At 41.1% G+C, this 22,183-nt stretch overlaps 1 protein-coding gene across 2 annotated transcripts in view; it reads left to right on the top strand.

Annotated features, from left to right (window-relative positions):
• Nucleotides 1-22,183, top strand: part of LOC127640192 (nuclear receptor ROR-alpha A-like) — a 429,438-nt gene that overhangs the window by 318,363 nt on the left and 88,892 nt on the right. Inside the window, exon 1 of one of the 2 annotated variants that reach the window (XM_052122628.1) lies at nt 17,755-17,890. The exons of the other annotated variant lie outside the window; for it this stretch is intronic. Within the exon in view, the coding sequence (XP_051978588.1) occupies nt 17,860-17,890 (31 nt within the window). The 5' untranslated portion in view covers nt 17,755-17,859. Of the gene's footprint in view, nt 1-17,754; nt 17,891-22,183 lie in introns of those variants that run through there. 2 annotated transcript variants of the gene reach the window in all.

Raw genomic sequence — 22,183 nt, 5'->3', positions numbered from 1 at the left:
AAAGACTAAAAGTGGGGCAGGCGTGAGGCCTCACCATGACCTACCTTGTTCAAAGGTTCTGGGGGAAGAGCCGTGACAGACCTACTCCTCGGTGGAGAACATTACTAATGTGTTAGGGTACAGGATGAGCCAGGCCTGTGATAAATAGCTCCCAAACACCCCTGGCATCCTCATAAGTCAACAATAAAACAGAAAAGCTGAAATCCCTCTGACCAGAAGCTTAAAACAGAAAGAAAGAGAAATAAATAAATAGACGATTGTTTTGGGCCAAATCAAGGAGTTTTGTAGCCTCAAGAACTCCTTCAGTTTTAAAGAGAAAGCCTCTCCCAATGCTATGTTTTTTTATAACTATAATGGTGTTTTAGTTGGAGGGAAAGGTAAAATTTTCCAAAGACAATGCAGATGCCAATAAATGAGTTCAGTTTGTACTCAGAGATGTGGAGGGTCTTTGCGGTCCATGGTAGGGCAATGTGGTTGAAGTTGTACTGTGATGCACCTGTGACTTTAAACAAATGAGTCTTCGTAAACGGCAGCAAGTCATTCCATGTCACAGTTGTGGTTGAAAAACATTTTGACCTTATAACTAGGAAAGTACTTTCATACATCAAAGAACCTTCTTTTCTCTTGGTAGCAAAAATGAAAAATGGAAATGAAATGAAATAGTTTTTATGTGTAGATGCCAACTTCTTTTGTAACGCCTCTTTTATTTTTAAAATGGCTTCTTAACTAAATTTTTGTTTACCCATTCCTTCTTACAAAGTTTTTTTTTGTTACATAAAGCTGCCATTTCCGTTTCATCGTTAACCCATCTCTTATAGTTATTTTTGTTTTTCGAAATGTTTTCATTATGTACAGCTGCCATTTTCTTGTGTTTCTCTTCTTTTATTTTTCACACGCCATCGTAAGTATACTTTTAATCGTTTGCGTGTACTGTAACGATTGTGTGGAAGGAGGAGAAGGCAGACGGGAGGTGTGGATCCAAAAGCGGTCTTTATTTGAAATAACACAAACACTGGGGAAAATAAAAGGTCCACGATGGGAAAAGGAAACTAAAATGCTGGATAACATACAGGAGGAGTGCGGACAGCGACCATACACGAAGGGTAGGGAAATCCTCGAACAGGCTGAGAGCTGGGAACAAGAGCAGCAGGGAGAGAGGTTAACACAGAACATGTAACGTCAACGATCGACAGTGGAAGGGGAAAACAGCGGGGTTTAAATGGACAGACACGGTGATAACAAAATGACGAACAGGTGCGGACTATAACACGCAGACTGGGCCGGAAACGACGGGAAGAAGGGAAGTGTAGTTTTCACAGAGACAGTGAAACACGGGCGGACAACAAGGAAGACATGACAGGGAGCGTGAACGGTAAAACAGAAAACACGGGCGGACAACCAGGGAGCGTGACACGGAAAGTGACTAGTGACGGGTGAAACAGAAAACACGGGGCGGACAACACGAAACACGGTGCAGACGACGCGAAACATGGTGTGGGTGACACGAAACCGTGACATGTACCTTCTTTGTGAGTTGTTTTTGGTATTCAATTGTTTTGTAAAGCTCCCATTTTCTTGTTTCTTTTTTTATTCTTCACACACCATCGTGAGTAAACTTTTTATTGTTAACCCATCGCTTCTTTTCATCGTTTTTGGTTTTACCGCTTTTTCATTTTCTGCCATTTTCAAGCATTCCATTTTTTTTTTCTGTTTTGTACCGCTCCCATTTTCTTGTGTTTCTCTTCTTATATGTTTTACACACAATCTTTAGAAAACTTTTTATTTTTACAAATCCCTTCTTTAAAATCTGTTTTTGAATTTCATCTTTTTATTTCATTTTCTGCTATTTTTTAGTGTTTGTCTTTTTTTATGTACCATATTAGAAAACCTTTTTATCGTTTGCCCATCCCATCCCATTCCATCTTTTTTTTTCTTCTCCACAGCATCTTAAAGGTGAAGTGTATAATAACTGTGTCACTAACATTACCAAACAGAATTTTCTAATTGAATTTTCAATTTCAATTTTCTCGTTATGTACAGCTGCTATTTTCTTACATAACACTGAATGTTCAACCTTTCTTAAGTAAATTTCTCTTCATTCACCCATCCCTTTTATCAGGATTGATATAGTCGTTTGGAATTGAAGATGTGTAGGAACGAGTGTGTGCGCTGGGGAGGGCATTGCATGTTTCTGTGACACAGGGTTATACATCACATGCTCCAGGGGGTCTCCCCGGTATGCTCCTCAATAATGAAGTTCATTCGTTAACTTCTTTCCTCAAAGGCCATGCTCCCCCGTTGCCCTTTTCCACAGTCGTTGCGGTTCATACAGTAGTCAGAGCAGTACACGAAGAAAGAACATAATCACGTTATTTACCCGCGACAGTTGCCACGACCGTCGACGCTCCACATGAAGGATAAGAAGGGCCATTACCTATCCCTCATGCCTAGTTATGACCATAATTATCACACCTAAAATCACCTGCCCTACTTCCTGTAGAGAAGCTGGTGAGGTTCCGCACACAATCACCTCTGCTTTCTTTTTCGGAGAGAGGGTTTATATGGCTTCGCAGGGAGGAAGATCATTAGAATGCTGAGCATCTCTCCCTGGCCCTGGTTCAGACCTTGGTACATGGTGATATATTCCCCTTCCTTCTTCTCTTTGTCTTCTGTGTCTCCTTTTCCGACTCTTTTCTAAAGGCTTATGGATGAATCCTCCACTTCCGGCCTTGATGATATCGTCACACACACACACACACACAAACACAAAAACACACACACAAAAACACACACACACATATATATATATATATACTGTATAAACTTGTGGCCAAAATTTTGGAATAATGTACAGATTTTGCTCTTATGGAAAGAAATGGGTACTTTTGTTGACTAAAGTGGCATTCAACTGATCACAATATATAGTCAGGATATCAATAATGTGAAAATGTACTATTACAATTTGAAAAAAATTTATACAATTAAACTACTTCAAAGAGTTCTCATCAAAAAAAATCCTCCATGTGCAGCAATGACAGCTTTACAGGTCCTTGACATTCCAGCTGTCTGTTTGTCCAGATACTCAGGTGACATTTCACCCCACACTTCCTGTAGCACTCGCCATAGATGTGACTGTCTTGTCTTGCTTAACCCACAAAAGCTCAATGGGGTTAAGATCCATAACACTCTTTTCCAATAATCTGTTGTCCAATGTCTGTGTTTCTTTGCACACTCTAACCTTTTCTTTTTGTTTTTCTGTTTCAAAAGTGGCTTTTTCTTTGCAATTCTTCCCATAAGGCCTGCACCCCTGAGTCTTCTCTTTACTGTTGTACATGAAACTGGTGTTGAGCGGGTAGAATTCAATGAAGCTGTCAGTGGAGGACATGTGAGGTGTCTATTTCTCATAGTGATGGTGCTCTTTTTCACATTGTTAATGTCCTGACTATATTTTGTGATCAGTTGAATGCCACTTTGGTGAATTAAAATACCAATTTCCTTCCGAAACAGCGACCAATTTGTCAGTTTGGTGGATAAAAGTACCAATTTCTCCTTGGCTGTAAATCTTGCCTCTCTCCACCTCTCTCCAATTAATCTCATAAACACATTTATTTGTTTGTCTCTTTCAGTCACATCGCCAACATGAGAAAATGCCCAAAGACAAAGAAATTGGTTTGACATCCCTGCTCTAATAAAACTAACCAAGCAACGACAACATCGACAGCATCAGCGAGCAAACAGCCGCTTGGGGCCATCTGATGTTTTCAATTAGACCGAGCACAAGGGGAGTTTAATGCTTATCAAATTGTTTACTGCCAAATGTCTCCATATTATTAATACCTGGAAGGGCTCAAATTTAATTTGAGGTAAACACTCTCTCCGTGTAGAGGAGGATTGGAGATTTGTTTGAGTAACAAGTCAAACAGGGCTCTCTGTCTCTGGTCCCTGTGTTTTGTTCTTGGCAAGTCTGTTTGTATTTGCTCGAGACATTACGTCTGGTGACTTGGCTCCTTTGATTTTGTTGATTATTAATCTTTGCTTAAAGCACAATTACAGTTTTACAGATGACAGTTTTTTGGAAAAGCAAAAGTTTCTTAATCAGAAACCATATATTATGCTATTTCTAGTTTCATAGGGATATAGTTCACCCAAACATAAAATTGTGTCATCGTTTAGTCACCCTCATGTTGTTCCAAACCTGCATGTTGTTATTTTCTCATGGAACACAAATGGAGCACCTTAAAAGTAGTCCATAGGATTTGTGTGCTATATTAATACGTTTTCTGAAGCAATAGTATACTTTTATGTGAGGAACAGCCTACAATTTAAGTCATTATTAACTGATAATCTTGGCCTCAGCTGTAGTTCTCAATACAAATACAGTAGTTCACAGTTAGACATGCCAGATCAGGTTTGACATCAATTAGGATGGGGTAAAAATATTGATTTTCCGATGCATCATTCTTAATTTGAATGATGTGGCAATCGATTCTTAAATCTCAAGATCGATGTTTACTGTATGCACAATCTTTTCTACAATGATCAGAAATCGCTTGCATTTGAAGCCAAATTTTGCGCTATGCGACTAAAAATGTCTCTTATCAGCCACTGGCTGGTAACTGTTCAGATTTCACTTACCAGTGATTGTGTAGTAATGCCTAGTGGGAAAGTCGTTCAGCACCGATTTGAGAGTAAAAGTTTAGCTTGACTCTCTCCGTGTGTGTCCAAAGGTGAGATCAACGCAACCCTTTTTTTTTTCATTGAATAATGTCTCTTTTAATTTCCTTTCTGTTTTTTACAATCACTTGTTGATAAACAACAAAAATACAAATGTTATTCGAATTACTCACGCACAAATGAGGTAAAGCCATTTGAGTTCGCTCTCGTTAATATGGACCAGAGACTATTTAGCAGAGTCGGGCCACCTCTATATCAATGAATGGGAGAAATTGGAACGCCCAAACAAGAAGCTCTAGCACCCAAAAACGGATGTCAATGGATGTAGAAAGAAGTCCCACCTTACAGGTAAAAGAGCCAATCACCTTTTAGATACAGACATCACCTGTCAATCAATTGGATAACACACATGCGCATTAGCTATACAAGCTAGGAAAATTGCGTGTTTTAGCGTAAAATGAAGTAATGAAAAACTATTTATGCTTCCAATATTATCACATTTTATTGCTGACAGTTCTTTGATTGTAATCTTGACCAACCTTTTTTGAGATTTCGTTTTTTCCCAATTCAAGTAGATAGGAGCTGCACTGGCATGACAGGAAATCCAAGAGCATTCCAAAGATGGCCGACAGTGGACTGACTTGCTAGAAAGGCTTTGATTGCACTAATTTACAGATGCTCTTTGCAGAAATGCCGGTTTTCTTAAAGAGACAGTATCAGTTTTTAGCACGCGTTCAACAAATCTGTATATATTTGAAAATAGTGCAAATTATGCATGTAAACAATAAAGATGCAACCAAATATAATATATACAATATAATGTCATATTTACTGATGGAATTCATTATTTGTTCATTTTTAAAAAGCTAATAAAAAAATACATTTAATGAAATAGTCAAATTATTATTTTTGTAATTTACCTAGCAAGAAGGTCCCCAGTATAAGTAAAAGCATTATCTGCGAGAGGATTTATTTATTTTTTAAGCATACTGGACATTATAACTGAAATATATATTTTTTTATATATCAAATAAAATTGAAATCGAAATTGGATTTGAATCAAATCTAGAGCTTGTGAATCGGAATTGAATCGGGAAATTTGTATCAATACCCAACCCTATCATCAATGACATACGTTTTTTTTATGTCTAAAAACTGTAATGTAGCTAAATAGATAGAAATCTTAAAAAGAGTAAGAATGTCCCAGTAAAAAAATGGGTATGTGGCAATATTTTATTTTAAACCTTCTCCCAAAAGTGAAATCTAAAATTTGAAGTGAAACCAATCACATTGGCCCATTTTCCGATAATTACTTCCCAAACTGAGGCTGAGTCATTCTTTAGAGCATAATGTCATAATACGCTGTGCTAACGAAGAAAGTGGCCCACTTTTGGATTTCGTTCATTGCTAGTGGGAGCAGTTTGTGTCTAGATTTTAACAAGTGTATTAATATTGGTCGTGTAAATGGGATCCTTCCCGCGAAAAGTCTAGCAAGATTCATGTGCGACATTCATGCACCATTAGAGTTTTACAGAACATGTTTTTCCATGTAGACATGACCTTTAATGTTGGGTTTAACATTTATTTTCAGTCGTCCAGTCTTGTAAGTGTCTGTATTTTGATGAGGAACCGATCAGCCAGAGCTCTCCATTGACCAATCTGAAATTAAACACTTCCCTTGAGTGGCAAGCTTCAATGCTGGATTGAAATACTTCCGAATAGGGTTGCTTAAAGGGATAGTTCACCAAAAAATGAAATCATGCCAAAATGTACTAACCATCATGTTTTTTTTTTCTTTCAAAATCCTGAATCTTCCATTGTTTCTCTTATTTGAACTCCCTCTGTAACGTCTCCCTCGCTTTCAAAGAAACAAAGCCCAATAGACTTGTCTGTTTATCCTGGAAATAGATATTCCCCTTGTTGTCGGAGTGATTTATTGAAGTCCTCTTCTCAGATGGAAGCCACAGGAAATTGCCTGGAATGGCTCTAAATTGGTTTATGATTGTTTTATACAGGCTTGTGCGCTTACGGTTTGATATTGTGCCCCTGCACTCTTCGGTGTATATATTAAACTGATCCATATTAAGGTTTTTGCGTGTGTATTTTGAGGGGACTTGTTAATTCAGTAATGGTTTGAAGCTGACAGAAACCGGCTGCCACAGTCCCTCTGTGAATTACTGAAAAAAGTGGCACTTTTCTGTGATATATCTGTCCTGTCTCCAGTCAGGGTGGTCTTTGACAACAACTCTTGGATTACTCCAGAAAAACCAGTTGCACTGGATTAGGTGATCATGTTGTTTTAGGTATGTTGTAGATAGACTGATATTATTTCCTTATGGTGATCTCTAGTTGGACCCTCATTTCACATATGTGGCATCTCTATCTGTGAAGTTGTCCTCCTCATTTTCTCTGGGTTTAGAGGAACATACAGTGAACTTTGTACTAAATTCATAGTACATTCCAGGATACTTTTGGTACAAGGTACCTCAAAGTGTAACAATATAGTGCAGTGCAATCTTTTCAGGGTGCATTAAGGCATTACCGTAGTGTTTAAGACAACACAATCACCATTTGTAACATATTCAACTTCCATAATGTGACACATGCACAGATCATTCACGCTAAATAAGGCCTGAACCATTTAATAAGGAAAAAAGGGACAATTTCGATTTCACATTGTCTTAAATAACGTTCAATAGGCTAACAGTTTCTAAAGACGAAATGAGCTCGGAGCTGCGGTTTCAGTCTTTCAGAGATACAAGAGTTAAATAGGCTAGGATCAGCTGTTTTTCGCTCTGCCGTGCGTGGGATGGCTACTGACAGACTGCTAATGAGCCCATTATCGGCTGCAGTCCTCCGCCTGGCTCCTCGAGGGCACCAGTGGATGCTCTGCGTCCCCTCTCAATTGAATTCCATCCCACAGGGGTTGTTTACAATAAATTAATTTGCTTGAATTAATCAGGAGGTGGAGACACTTGACTAGGGCTGAAGTGTTTATACGAAGACAGACATGGAAGCTTGGCATACCTTCGGTCCTCGCTGGGAAGGGATACACCCATGCTGGTTCAAGAGTGGATATATTAGAACACCTTGTTGAGAATCATAGGCAAGAGGCAAAACATGGTGATTTAAAAGGCATACAACAAAGTTGAGGAACAACATGGTATTGGGACCGACAAGGATGTTGGTCCAGGAACATGTGCTACTCTGCCAAAGATGATAAACCATCTCTGCTTACAATAAAGTCATTCAATAAATTATCACTGAGAAGAGGTTATATCTTCTACTGCATGCATGGATCTTCTACGTCCAACTTTACAGGTTTGATCAAGGTCAGAAAATCCCTCATAGAAGGGAGGGAAATGCCTTTCAGGGCACAGAGCGGAAAGGATGAGGCTTGTCTGGTGGCAGCTGGTGTCATTAACACCACTTAATTCCTCCAACGATTGTTGCAGTTCTTCACAGTTTGATTTTTGACACTTCGGAGATGTTGATCTCTCCAGTGACTGGTTGGGGTCACACTAGGAAATCACAGAGTGAAATCGTACATGCTCTAGCACTCAATTCTTGAGTGCTGTCTTTTGTAGAGAGTAAATGCCAAAGTATACTTCTGTTTTCCATGTGCCACTACAGTATGTCACGCGCTCTGGGACTAGAAAAATGAATAGTACACGCATGACGAAATTTTCGTCACTCGAGTACAGTACATTTTTTTCTAGACTCGTCTGCACATGTGAATGTTTTTAAATGGACTGAAAAGCATCAAAGCAGTTGAAAGTGTGCATACACTGAACGTGTCCATATGGGTTTGCAATCAAAAGTTGATCCTTTGAAAATGTAGAATGTTTAGCTGTATGCTTGACATAATTGCCTGTGGAAAAACAAAGTGTATCTTAAAAGTGTTAAGTATTAAACGTGTTTAATATTAAATATTGCAGTAAATATTGCAGTATTTTATGTCACAATACTGTATCTGTATCTCAATACCAAGAATCATTATTTTTGTAATTGTTTTACAATAATTTGTTTTAGAAAAAGAGATTGAGCACCAATCAGAGCAATTGTGTGAAAAGACAAAACATACTGCGGCATTAGGTCAACAAACATTCATATTATTGAATGAACTCAATTATTCATATTATATGAATATTATATAGAATGCATATTCTACCAAAATGCATACTCAGGAACGCGCTAAGAATATACAGTAAGTCTTTAAAGTTATTTGTTATGTTTGTTTTTTACACTGCTGTACCTGCACTCAATGCTATGTATATGATTCTGCAATGAAGTAAAGCAGGAAGTACAGCACTCCTTGTGCAAAAAAACCAAAGACCTTAAATGAGAATGTGAATGAGAAAAAAAGTTGCTATATTAGCAATATTATCATATCACTGCTCAGATATCATTACAATACTACAGTATATCATTTCGCCAAGTCCCAGCTCAGTCCCACCCCTAGCTATGGCATTCGCTATTGTTTTCTGATTTACTCATTAGTATTAACTATATAACCAGTGGCATAGTGGTGGTATATGCGCAGTGCGTGCAAAGTTTAGAAACGGTACAAACATTCAATCTTGGTAAGAGACAAACAGTAGTATAGCGCATGTGCACACACACTATGTCAACTCCACAAGAAAAAACCTTTAACCCTCCTTTTCAACTGCAACTCTCTGCCTTGAATCCACAGATCTTATTTCACCATTACTGTCTACTCACGTGCAGTCTAAGCTAGGGTTATCTTAATCAGATGTGAAGGTTTTGTAAGATGAAAAACACGCTGCGTTAATTCTTGCATGCAAGTGCACATATAGCCTTTTCTGGTCCGGGTACAAATGTGTGCTTCTGAACTGCACTGCCCAGAGGCTACAGCACGCTGTTTTCTGAAAACATTTCTTTTAGCAGTCTGCAACCTCCTGCTCTAACCACAGAACTTTTGCTTACCTACCGACCGCAGTATCACAACAGAGCATGTCAGTTTAACCTTACCGCAAGCTACACTCGGACTGACTCATCCAAAGAATGCAAGCACCACGCGGTCAAAAGCACAGTAACTTAATTGAGGCAAAACAGCCCACCGCTAACACTAACGCTAACGCCACAGCATGACTTGAGCTAAACTACATCCACGGCTGCAAATGCAACTTTACAATGGCTTATTTTCAGCTGTGATACACCTCATTTGATAATCATGGTGGGGAAATAATATTTTTCTTATTAAGTGGAGACCGATGAAAGATTAGTGTTGACATAACATGAGTTCATTTATTTCCGCTGCCTCTAATGGATCATGCAAGAGGTCATGATCAGACGCTAATTTTGGAGATTTATGACATCAGATGTGGAGTGTATTTGCATTTTTGTTTTATTATTATTATTCAGGGGATTCACGGCACAGTTATTCCTGCTTGTTATGTGTTAAATTTGCATTGCAATCACAGCCATCCAGGTAAACAGTGATTTTCATAGGGAAAAGGCACATATTGACTATTCCTCATTACAAAAATGTACCATGATAAAGTTTTGTCGATATAGTGACACTAGAGCTCACTCTTGAGAGCCCGAGACACATCTGATCTTTGATAAAAGGCCAATGTGAATTGACAAGTGGTATTTGCATGCCCCTCCCTCAGACATACGGGTATAAAGGAGGGAGACGTGCATACCGCTCACAGGTTTTGTGCTGAGGAGACGAGAATAAGGTCCCGGCCATTTCGGCGGTAGTTCAGCATTGTGGCGGAGGGACACAACGTCTCGTTCCCTCCATCTGGGAATGGAGGATACGGAAGTAACCAGGACATTCCCTATCTGTCACTCACTCGACGTTGTGTTGATGTAGTGACACTAGGGGTCCCCTACAAAACTCCACAACTAGCTGAACTGGGTTATGTGGATCGGCGGTGCGAGACGGGCAGACTGCTGTGTGCTGCATAGCCAGCGTAACCTCCCCTAACGCTAATATAAATGTCGTACAGCCCTTATGGGTACGAGTCAACAACCCAAAGGATAGGGACAGGCTTGCCCTAGTTGTCTCACTTTTTATCTTTTTCTCCCCAGAAAAAGAGCGAATTCACTAACCGACAGGTGCTAGGCTCAAGCGATATACCCGGCCGGTCGACCCGGACTTACCCGTTCGTTTCTGCTAAGACACGGGACGAGACCGGCTCAAAGGTGCAGACCGAGCCTGCTGCTCTTCAAAGTTCAGCTAGAGTGGTGCCAATGGTCAGAGCCCATGAGGCTGCCACACTCCTGGTGGAATGGGCTTGTAGCCCTGCAGGGGGCGGCACATGCTGAGCTTGGTAGGCAACAGCTATGGCATCATTGATCCAGGGGGTGATCCTCTGTTTGGAGACAGTGCTTCCTTTCTACTGTCCACCAAAGCAGACAAAGAGCTGCTCGGAGAGTAGTAGATCTGCGTGCGATCCAAATAGATGTGTAAAGTGCGCACCGGACACAGCGACACTAAGGCTGGGTCTGCCTCCTCCTGGGGCAGTGCTTGCAGGTTCACCACTTGGTCCTTGAAAGGGGTCGTGGGAACCTTGCGAACACAGCCCGGTCAGGGTCTCAGGATCATGTGAGAGTAGCCCGGACCGAACTCCAGGCACGTTTCGCTGACAGAGAACGCTTGCAGATCCCCAACCCTCTTGATGGAGGTGAGCGCCTTCCGGAGGACAGTCTTCAAGAAGAGTGCCTTAAACTCTACTGACTCTAAGGGCTCGAAGGGAGCCCCTTGCAGGCCTTGCAGGACTATGGAGAAGTCCCATGAGGGAACGAGGTGTGGCCTGGAGGGATTCAACCTCCTAGCGCCTCTCAGGGACCTGATAATCCGGTTGTGCTTCCCTAAGGACTTGTTGTCCACTGTGTTGTGGTGTGCAGCTATGGCAGCTACGTACACATTCAAGGTGGAGGAGGACAGCCATCCCACAAACCTCTCCTGCAGAAAGGAAAGCACTGAGCATCTCTGGCATTCTTTGTGTTGGGAAGAACACCACTTAGTGAACAGACACCACTTCAAGGCATACAGGCGCCTTGTAGAGGGGGCCCTAGCCTGAGTGATGGTGGTAGGCCACTGAGGTCTCCAGAGGTCTGGTCACGGGTGCCAGAAGGGGCCCTGTCACTGAGAAAGAAGGTCCTTCCTCAGGGGAATTTGCCAGGGAGGCAATGACACAAGGAGCGTGAGGTCCGAGAACCAAGTCTGGGTGGGCAGTAGGGAGCCACTAGGTTGACCTGCTCCTCGTCCTCCCTGACCTTGCACAGGGTCTGTGCAACACTGGGGGGAATGCATACTTGCGTAGCCCAGGTGGCCAGCTGTGTACCAACGCGTCTATACTGAGGGGAGCCTCGGTCAGGGCATACCAGAGTGGGCAATGGGAGGATTCTGTGGAGGCGAACATGTCTACCTGTGCCTGCCCGTATTGACTCCAGATTAGCTGAAACACCTGAGGGTGGAGTCTCCACTCTCCTTTGCGGGTGTTTTGTCTTGACAGCACGTCTGCCATGGAGTTGAGGTCGCCCAGGATGTGAGTGGCTCGCAGCGACTTGACTCCAGAGGAGGAGACGGCTGGCGAGTTTTGACATGCGAGGGGTGCATAGCTCACCTTGGCGGTTGATATGTGCTACCGTAGCTGTATTGTCTGTTCGAACCAACACGTGCTTGCCCTGGATCAACATCCGGAACCTCCGCAGGGCAAGCTGTATTGCCAACAACTCGAGGCAGTTGATGTGCCAATGTAGCCGTTGGCCCATCCAGGGGCCGGCGGCCGCGTGCCCGTTGCATACAGCACCCCAGCCCGTCTTGGAGGCACTGGTTGTAACAACAACATGCCTGGAGACCTATTCTAGTGGAACCCATACCCGTAGAAAAACAAGGTCGTTCCAAGGGTTGAAAAGGCGGCGACAGATTGGCATGATGGCCAAGCGATGTGTCCAGCAGTGCCATGCCCATCTCGGGGCTGAAGCGGTCTCATATGCATCATCCCAAGCGGTGTGGCCACCACCAAGGATGCCATATGCCCCAGTAGCCTCTGAAATAGTTTCAGTGGGACCACGGTCTTCTGTCTGAATGCCTTTAAACAGGTCAGCACCGATTGGGCATGCTCGTTCCTGAGGCACTCCGTCATCGAGACTTCGAGTTGAATTCAACTCGAAACCGAGAAAAGAGATGCTCTGAACCGGGAGGAGCTTGCTCTTTTCCCAGTTGACCCGAAGCCCTAGCCGGTTGAGGTGCGTGAGCACCAGGTCCCTGTGTGCACACAACACATCTCGAGAGTGAGCTAAGATTAGCCAGTCATCGAGGTAGTTGAGAATGTGAATGCCCACTTCCCTTAACGGGTCAAGAGCAGCCTCTGCGACCTTCATGAAGACACGAGGGGACAAGGACAGGCCAAAAGGGAGGACTTTGTACTGGTACACCCGACCCTCTTGATGCCGAACGCTCACTAGAATGTGCCTTAGCATCAGCATCTTGAATGGTAGTCTGTGTAAAGCCCGGTTAAGAACTCGTAAGTCCAAGATTGGCCGCATCCCACCTCCTTTTTTTCCGGTACAATGAAGTAGGGGCTGTTAAACTCCATCTTCATCTAGGCTAGAGGGACATGCTCTGTTGCATGCTTCCGCGGAAGGGTGGCCCTGGGAGATGGGCTGTTCAAGAAGCATGTCTTGTCGGCCTTGCGCATCTCAACCAGGTTAAGCCACAGATGGCGCACCTGGACCAACAAAGTGGACATTGTCTGCCCGAGAGACCGCGCCTTGACCTTCGTTGCACAGAGGGCAAGGTCGGTCGCCGAGCACAGCTCCTTCATCAATCCCGGGGTGGAACTACCCTCGTGCGGTTCTTTTAGCGCCTTGGCTTGGAGTACTTGCAGGAGAGCCATGGCATTCTGGGCGGAGGCAGCTTGTCTGGCGGCGCCATAGGCTCTGGCCTTCAGAGCCCCCAGTGCTCACCGCGCTGGCCTCATACCCGTAGGTAGAAGGACCGAGGCAGGGAGCTGCTGGGGTGGTTTGCTTTCTACGAAAGCGAGCCTCGACCGCAACGTTGCCATGGTCATGGCCTCGCAATGAGGACATGACACATCCACAAAGGATTTCTCGCCGTGGGCAGCACCCAGGCACGAAAGACAGCGATCGTGGCCATTGGAAGGTGAGAGATATCGACTGCAACCAGAAATAACACACAATCGGAAATCAAAATTGACCCCATTTACTTTCTCAATAAATGTTCCTGGTCTCATTCTGCACCATTCATATTATTTTTAAATATAAAAACATTGTCTTTTGTCAAAATGTAATAACTTGCTCTGCCTCTGAAATGAATTTTTTTGCTAGGCTGTGCTAAATAGTTAATTCATAATATCATCAACATTTCATGATCCAATCTCTCAGAAATATGTAACATTATGAAAGTAAAATGGGTTGTGAATGCAGTTTCATGTCGACTGTATTGACAGTACTGGCTAATACCAACTTATAACAGTTAATGTAAAATAACCATTACCATGGTGTTGGAGAATAATTTAAATAAACATTTTATTCACATTCTCATAACAAAGAGTCGCACTGGCATATATTTTAGTAAGATAATAATAATTCAATAATACGATTTTAACTTGAGGGCTGAAATATTGCTATCTCAGATTCAAGTTAGTCCAGAGAGCAGACGAGAAGAGCCGGGGCTTATTTATGAGACTCAAAATGAAGCTGGGTTTTTTGGCCAGAGCCAGCTTTCTCTAAGACCAGAATCATGATCTGCCAGCTGCTGAGACACCTGAGCAGATTATTAGAGAGAGAGAGAGAGAAAGAGAGAGGGAGATCTTGAGGGGGGCAGAGGGAGGGACGGGGTCTCTGACAGAGCGCTGGAAAGAAAATGAAAAGGATGGCGAGATAGTGAAACTAATCAGACAGTCACTGTGTGGTGGAGGGATCAGTATGAGTCCCTCTCAGTCCTACTATCTCGTGCTGCTCAGCTGCCAGGGCAGCCAGTGTGAACTCCTTTCACAGCAGGCAGAACAGAGAGGGGTGAATGAGGAAAGGATGATACCAGCCTCCTGGAGGGAGGTCAGAGGAGCATCTCTCTCTCTCTCTCTCTCTCTCTCTCTCTCTCTCTCTCTCTCTCTCTCTCTCTCTCTCTCTCACTCTCTCTGAAACATCTGGAGTTGCTTGCAGTCTCATCTACTCATCTAATAATAGCACATAGGAAAAGAGAGATGTGCCATGATGAGACAAGATATTTTGTATACATATATACAATGAATGAATGAATTGACAAAAGCATAAGCAACAGTGTATATGCATATAAATCAGGGGTGGAACTTGCCTTTTCAGTATATACAGCCTTTGTCATATACAGGGCTGGACTGGCCATGGGATATGTTTGCAGGCCGGTGGGTTGGCTGCGAAACAGGCTAAATAAGCTAAAATGAGCCACCGCGTTATGCAGAACGGACCACAAAACGGTGCCACAGTGTGCAGAAAAGGCCAGCGATTATACTGAAGTTGATTAAGAATTAAGTATTTAACTTTGCTACAGTTGTTTTTCAACACAGTTACAAAGTACAACAATAAGAGTTTTTTTGGGATGAAGAAATCAGCAATTTATAAGCGCTAAATCATTTTATAAACTAAAACTTCCTGTGCGCAGCACGACGGAAGCCCACATGGCACAGCATCATGAGCAGAGCAGCTTGCATAAACTGCCGCCGGTGTCCTCTCTCCTCCAGCTTCTCCAAGACTTTCTGCCCTGTCACTATACAAGAAATGTAATACTGTGATTTTCTGCATATTTCATTTTATTCTGGAAAGCAGCCGTTCATTCAGGTATGAGGGAACGGTCTGAACACGTTTAACCACTAATCAAACTTCACTTGTTTTTAATGTAGGCACTGTTTGACATATATGTGGGGATATCTTGTTTACTTGCTACTATATGTTTAAAACAAACTTTTTATACAACCTTAGAAAGATATAATGCCAATAGTGTTGGAAATTAACGGGACTCTGGGAAAAAATGCCACCGAAACGGACACAAAATATCAAATTATGGGGGTAAAAATACCCACGCAATGAGTTCCCATGTTTTATTTGTAATATCTGATATAGTTACAATTACATACTTTGTGATCTTCTTTTGACTTTTTACTGCACATCATTTTTTCCCCCGCCGTCCGGTTCCTCGCACCTTCTCGCGCGCAGACAAGCTCTCCGCTTCTATCAATCTGCATCAGTCCGGTATTGTAATCAGTGTTAAATTCTGTAGCCGTTCACCACTCTTGTTCAAAATAAACTGTCCTAGCAGGTAACACTCACTCACAGAGCTGTACTGTACTTCACTGCCTTGTGTTGCTGTTTATCTGTCTGATAACCCTCACCCGCTAGAGGCCAAAAGTGCACAAGGGATGGATGTTATATAAAGAAGGTATGAGAAATCACAAAACATAATGTAACCAAATGCTACAATTTACTTAATAATAATATTTAAATATGTTAAATAACCAAAATATTAATTAAGACTTTATTATTACAACTGTAATACAATTATACATATACAGACTACATATACAATTATACATATACAGAACAACTACTTTTAGTGTTTGAATCAATCATATCTCTCACTAAACACTGTGTAAAGTTTTTTTTTTACGCCTTATTTTATTCAGTTGATAACAGTTTGCTTAATAATCTCATTGGATAATTGCTGCAATATCATAGAGGTTACATTTCCTCCTCTGTGATATTGCATTATATTAGTTTTGTACAGAATGAATACAAATCCGTGAATGAGAATAAACCTGAAATAGGATTGTGTTTTAGTCACAATGCACATTATGTAGTTTTGAGATGATTTAGAGACATTAAGATTGTTACATATGGCCACTTCTATTTAAATAAATGTTGTATTCATAAAATGTCTGCTTGTCCAAGAATTATCTTGCGGCAATGCAGGTCTTTGGCATTTAGAAGCTGCTAGTTTAGGACCTGTGAGAAGTCTGTTACATGTCTTTTTGTTGTGCCTCTATCCGTCCACTTCCCTCTTTATCTTGGTTAGAGGTTATTTTTTCAAAATAGTAATGCATGGAATGGCCTTCGTCTCTCTAAACAATAGACTTTAGGAAAATAGACTTTCAGGAGAATGTGTTTCTTTATTGCCTAGTTTTAAAACCAAAATGTCACTTTCAAGTGTAAAGTAACTTATAAGAACTCAATACCTCAGCAAATGGGACCAAAAGCCGCTGTATTGTGATTTCCGCATGGTAGTGCAACCATTTTCAATTATTCTAATAACAAGAAAATGTTCTTGAGTACCAAATTAGCACTTTAGAATGCTTTTGTAAGGAATTAGTGACACAGTATATGGTTGCCATCATGGGTGAGAAAAAAATTGAATAAATACCACTTAAAACAATTATTTAAAACTGTAATAATAATTAGCATTTCATAAATTTGGCATTATTTTTGATCAGTTTAATGCATCCTTGATGAAAGGAAACATACATTTCTTTCAAGAACAAAACTCTTTGTGTTCTAAAAAAGGAAGCGTATATATTATAAACAATACAATTTCATAAAGTAACTTGTAAAGTAATTACTTGAGTAGTATTTTAGCAAACTAATTATTTACTCTTTCTTGAGTCATAATATTTCTCAGTACTTCTACTAGTACTTAAGTTAATTATTTCTTCAGTAGCAGTACTTTTACTTAAGAAAAACAAATCTGTACTCATTCCACCACTGACCTTTTTCTACATCATTAACTTTTTTAAATTTGTCTAAACCTTTTTACAGTTAACTTATCAAACTGTCCGAAGGTACATAAAAATAAAACTTGTTTGGTTTTGTTCTACTGTTATGACTCCCTCTTGTTTGCAATAAAGCGTAAGAGATAGTGACAGCCCCCACAAACCCCCCTTAACTGTCCCATCAGTCACATTCACTGTAGCCTGCAGGAAAAGAGCCAAACCCCTTCCTCCTCCCCCTCCCTTCTCATTGGCTGCCTCCTCTGCCAATCAAAATCCAGGGGCGGTGCCTGGGGTGAGGGAGCACTGATGTCAGAGTCACATGGATTCTGGTGTGGTCATGCAAGCGCTGCTGAGCGGCATAGCTATGCTGGCCAGCTGCTGCTGAAACAGCAGTGGAGTACTCGTGCTAGCACTCGCAATATCAGGTGCCTATGGACTGCCGAGCTTAATGATGTATTTTGTGATTTCAGCTATGAAAGGTAAGAGACAGCATGCTGGGATTTTGTCAACTTACTTTTATTGCAAGCATGTAGAGCTGTAACGGGCTTTATTCAGAGTCAGCCAACTCTCTGTTTGAACTGCTTGTTTAAAAAGAGAGATAGAGAGGAAGAGAGAGAGAGAGAGAGAGAGGTTGAGCTGGCTTGTGCATGTGTTTTTATAACAGAGGAATTAAGTTCTGGCTCTGTCTGTGCAGTCATATGTCTCTATTCAGCAAAGAAAATGAGGTTAGTTCTTTTATTCCAGCTACTGAGGGAAATAAGAAATATGTGTTTGAGAGCTGCTGAACACATACTGTATATGAAAAATTAGGCTGTTAAGCTGCTTTCTGATTTTCTGTTCCTAAGCAGAAAATAAATGACTTTCAACTCAGTGCTTTGGCTTAAATAGAAAACAAACTGAATATTTCTTTTTATGCAGGAAATATGTGCAGAACTGGTCTATTTGGGCTTTCTACGTGGTTTTGTTGGTGTTATGATTTTATTTGTATTATTTTTTTCGGTTATGCATGACAACAGGAGGGGCTGTTTTTGTATTCTTCTTGCCCCGAGTCAGAGATGGACCAAGGGTATGCGGGTTGTCAGAGGGAAGTTGTTCTGGAGATTGGGAGTCAGGACACAAAACACGTTGGCTGCTGGTCATTTGGGTTGAAGTCGACATGTATCGTGTTCTACTGACCCTTTTTTTTTTTTTTTTTTTACCATATACAGTGAGCGGGGTGAGGTCTACACCACTATACTTGTGTCGATCCTTCCTCCGTAATCTTTCTCAGCGGTCCCAACCCCCTGCCATAACACACTCACATTAGTCACCCCTGGGGCAGATAACTTGTACACTCATATGCAGTCCGTCGGTCTCATTTTCTCTCGCTCTCTCTCTTTCTCTCCCTCTCTCTCTCGCTCACACACAAACACACATGCACACTAAAACAAAATAATTTGTTTGTTTTGTTTATGTGTGTAACATGATTGCTTTAATTTGAAGCCTCTTGTTTTCGTACTGTCATTCTAACACATATATACTCTGATAAACACATTTACACACAAACACTCACTAAAACAAAACATTTTGTTTGTTTTGTTTGTGCTATATGCTTTAATCTTTCCTTTGTACTGTCATTCACCAAACATATACATTGAAAAAACATTCACACTCAAATATTTACTAAACATAGTATTTTTGTTTATGTGTATCATGCTTTAATCTTACCTTTGTAGTGTCATTCTTTCTGATGACTATACATTGAAAAATATTTACACCCAAACAAACACACTAAACAAAAACAAATTGTTTATTTTGTTTATGTGTAACATGCTTTAATCTTTTCTTTGTACTGTCATTCTGCAAATATATACATTTGGAAAACACATTTACACTCACACTAAAACAAAACATTTTAATTAGTTTTATGTGTACATGCTTTTAAATTTCCTTTGTACTGTCATGCTTTCTGACAAATATATACATTGAAAAACACATTTCCACTCACACATACACAATAAATCCATTAACACTCCGTATATACGTGCACTTTACTGCACAAACAGTTTTATGTTTGTTTTGTGTATGTGTAACATAATATTACTTTTATTTTTAAGTCTTTCTTTTGTATTTCCTATTGTTTCTATCATACCTGTACAGAAAGAAACACATTTACACCCAATCTCACACACACACACACTCAAATCCATTAACACTCCATACGTAAATGCACTGTACCACCACACACCCCCCTCTCGCCACACACACATACGCACTCGGCTGTCATTCTGCATTAAGCAAGAGGTGTTGAGAGTGGAAAAAGCAATGGATGTTGGTGTTGAGCCGTGGTAACACCACTCTTCTCATCACACACTCTCTGTGTATCTCCCTTTGAAAGCTTTTCAACAGTTCACCTCCACTGCACTCTCAGTTATTTAATTATGAAAACACTGAATCACTCCATAACCAGTGCTGGGTGTAACGCATAACACAGTAACATGTTACTGTAATCTAATTACATTTTGTGGTAACACAGTACTTTTACAAATTAAGTAATCTGATTACAGTTACAGACATGAATTCAATTACGTTACTTGGATTACACATTTATTGCTAAGACAATAATATTAATTAAGCAGAATGCATTTGAAAATGTATTATGCTCCTATGTTATATGTACTTGTATGTGTGTTACTGTGTCAGCTAATGAGCATATACTCTAACAAACCACCATGGCATATAGAGGACACATATGGAGGCGACGGCAGACAAGTGAGCGGCGTTACTATGGACGCGGCGTGTAGTTGTTTATTCAAATTGAAAACTAAAGTGTTTCAAGTTTCATGCACTCTTAATCACTCTCAGCGAGCTCTGTGTCAGCGTGCTCCCAGCCCTGGCTGGAGGAGAGAAGCACGCAAGGCTGGGGCGACGACAAATCCTCCTTAAATTTCCGTGCTCTACCCCATCCTCGCGCGCCTCCCTCGTGTGTCCCTCTGCAGCTGCCGTGGGAGGAGAGGGGATCGGCGACGGGTGTATATGGAAAACAGATCTCGTTCCCATCTGACAGAGGGGAAAAGGTGGAAACATTTGCGGAAATGCGTCTTGAAAAAGACGTCGCTAAGCAAAGGGCGCTTTTATGTTCTTTATGTACTGAACGCAATAAACACAAACACGATGCAATAGCGTTACAGCACAATCTGTCCGAGCACAAGAAGGGAGGTAGAAATAATACACTCGCAGTAAAGTTGTGTAAACACACACATGCATATGTTCACACAAACAGACATATTGTACATGCACACATACTCATGCGAGATGCAACACACAAGAAAAACTGTATACTCAAACCAAAGAGAAGCAACAAGCATTCAAATACACAATAGTTTTACTATCAAAGCCGTTTGCAAATGTGTTTTCAGAAATGTTTCTAGTTCATTAGTATTCTTTTTCTGTCTTTCACACCAACACAAACACAGGTAAGCAAGCACACTGTACACAGACAGCTAAGAAGCTTGATAGCGAACACACACACACACACACACACACACACACACACACACACACACATACCTGAAGATACTACTACAGAATATTTGAGATAGAAACTCAATTAGCCTTTTTTTTTTTTTTTTTTTTATAGTTTTCAGTCAATATTAAAGTACTAAAAGAGCTATTAGTGTCAAATTTGTTTTCGCAGGTTTGACTGGTTTTAGAAAATAACTTCAAAGTAATTAGTAACTGTCACAATCCCTGGTTGTCTGTTCCGCGTGTTCCGTGTCACCGTCACCATGTTCCATTGTGTCATTGTTCGCACCTGTTTATCGTTGGTAATCATCCTGCCCTTGTGTGTATATAAACCCTGCCCGTTCCTCCATTACCTTGTCGTTCGTTGAATGTTGTTGATGTTCGCTCCCATGCCTGTGTTCCCGTGTTCCCAGTTCCTGTGTTTTCGTGTTTTGTTTTCATTTTGCCCATCGTGGTAGTTTTGTTTGTTCATGTCTGTTGGTTTTCATTCGTGTCAATAAACCCGCATTTGGATCCTCATCCCTTGTCTGCCTCCGTCCGCATTCATAACAGTAACCTAATTACTTTCCCCATGAAGTAATTATTAAAGTATTACAATTTTGCAGAAGTAATCAGTAGTCGATTACTTTTTAAGCAACTTACCCAACACTGTCCATAACTCAACCATCAATGTGCAGAAAATAGTTAAATACACTCATGTGTACGTTATATGTTTATGCATGTTTTTATTCATCTCAAAATGCACCATTAAGTCAGATTTTTGTAGATATAGTGTAATAAAATATTTATACTAATTTTGATGTCTTCATTTTGCAGCCAATTACAAGCACGTTGACGTGCGTGGAATAATAATGTAAATTATGGGTTTATGAGCAGTTTTTACGATTTTCCAGTGTTCAAATGTGCTTGTTCATACCTTCACTGGCAAGCTATGTGCTCAGATCTTGTTAGAGTTGTTTCAGTGTTTGCATGCGTGCAGCAGTTAGAGTGTGTGTGTGCATGTTAGGGTACCTATGCACAGGGACTTTTTTAGGCTGCTGCCATAGATGTGATCGTGTGTGTGTGTGTGTGTGTGTGTGTGTGTGTGTGTGTGTGTGTGTGTGTGAGTTGCGGAGCTGAGCATTTGCACCCCTGACCCAGGGTCTGATGTGTGGGTTGTTCTGGAAAGGCTGATAGAATGAAAATAGAGATCAGGAAGACTTTCCATAACACATTCACAATGTACTTTGCTCTTTCATTGAAGATATCCTAATGTTTTAGAACAGTTG

Source organism: Xyrauchen texanus, chromosome 49 (assembly GCF_025860055.1).
Source record: "Xyrauchen texanus isolate HMW12.3.18 chromosome 49, RBS_HiC_50CHRs, whole genome shotgun sequence".
NCBI classification, from domain to species: Eukaryota; Metazoa; Chordata; class Actinopteri; order Cypriniformes; family Catostomidae; genus Xyrauchen; species Xyrauchen texanus.
The sequence above is the reverse complement of the archived record's forward strand: the minus strand, read 5'-3'. Positions and strand labels throughout refer to the sequence as shown.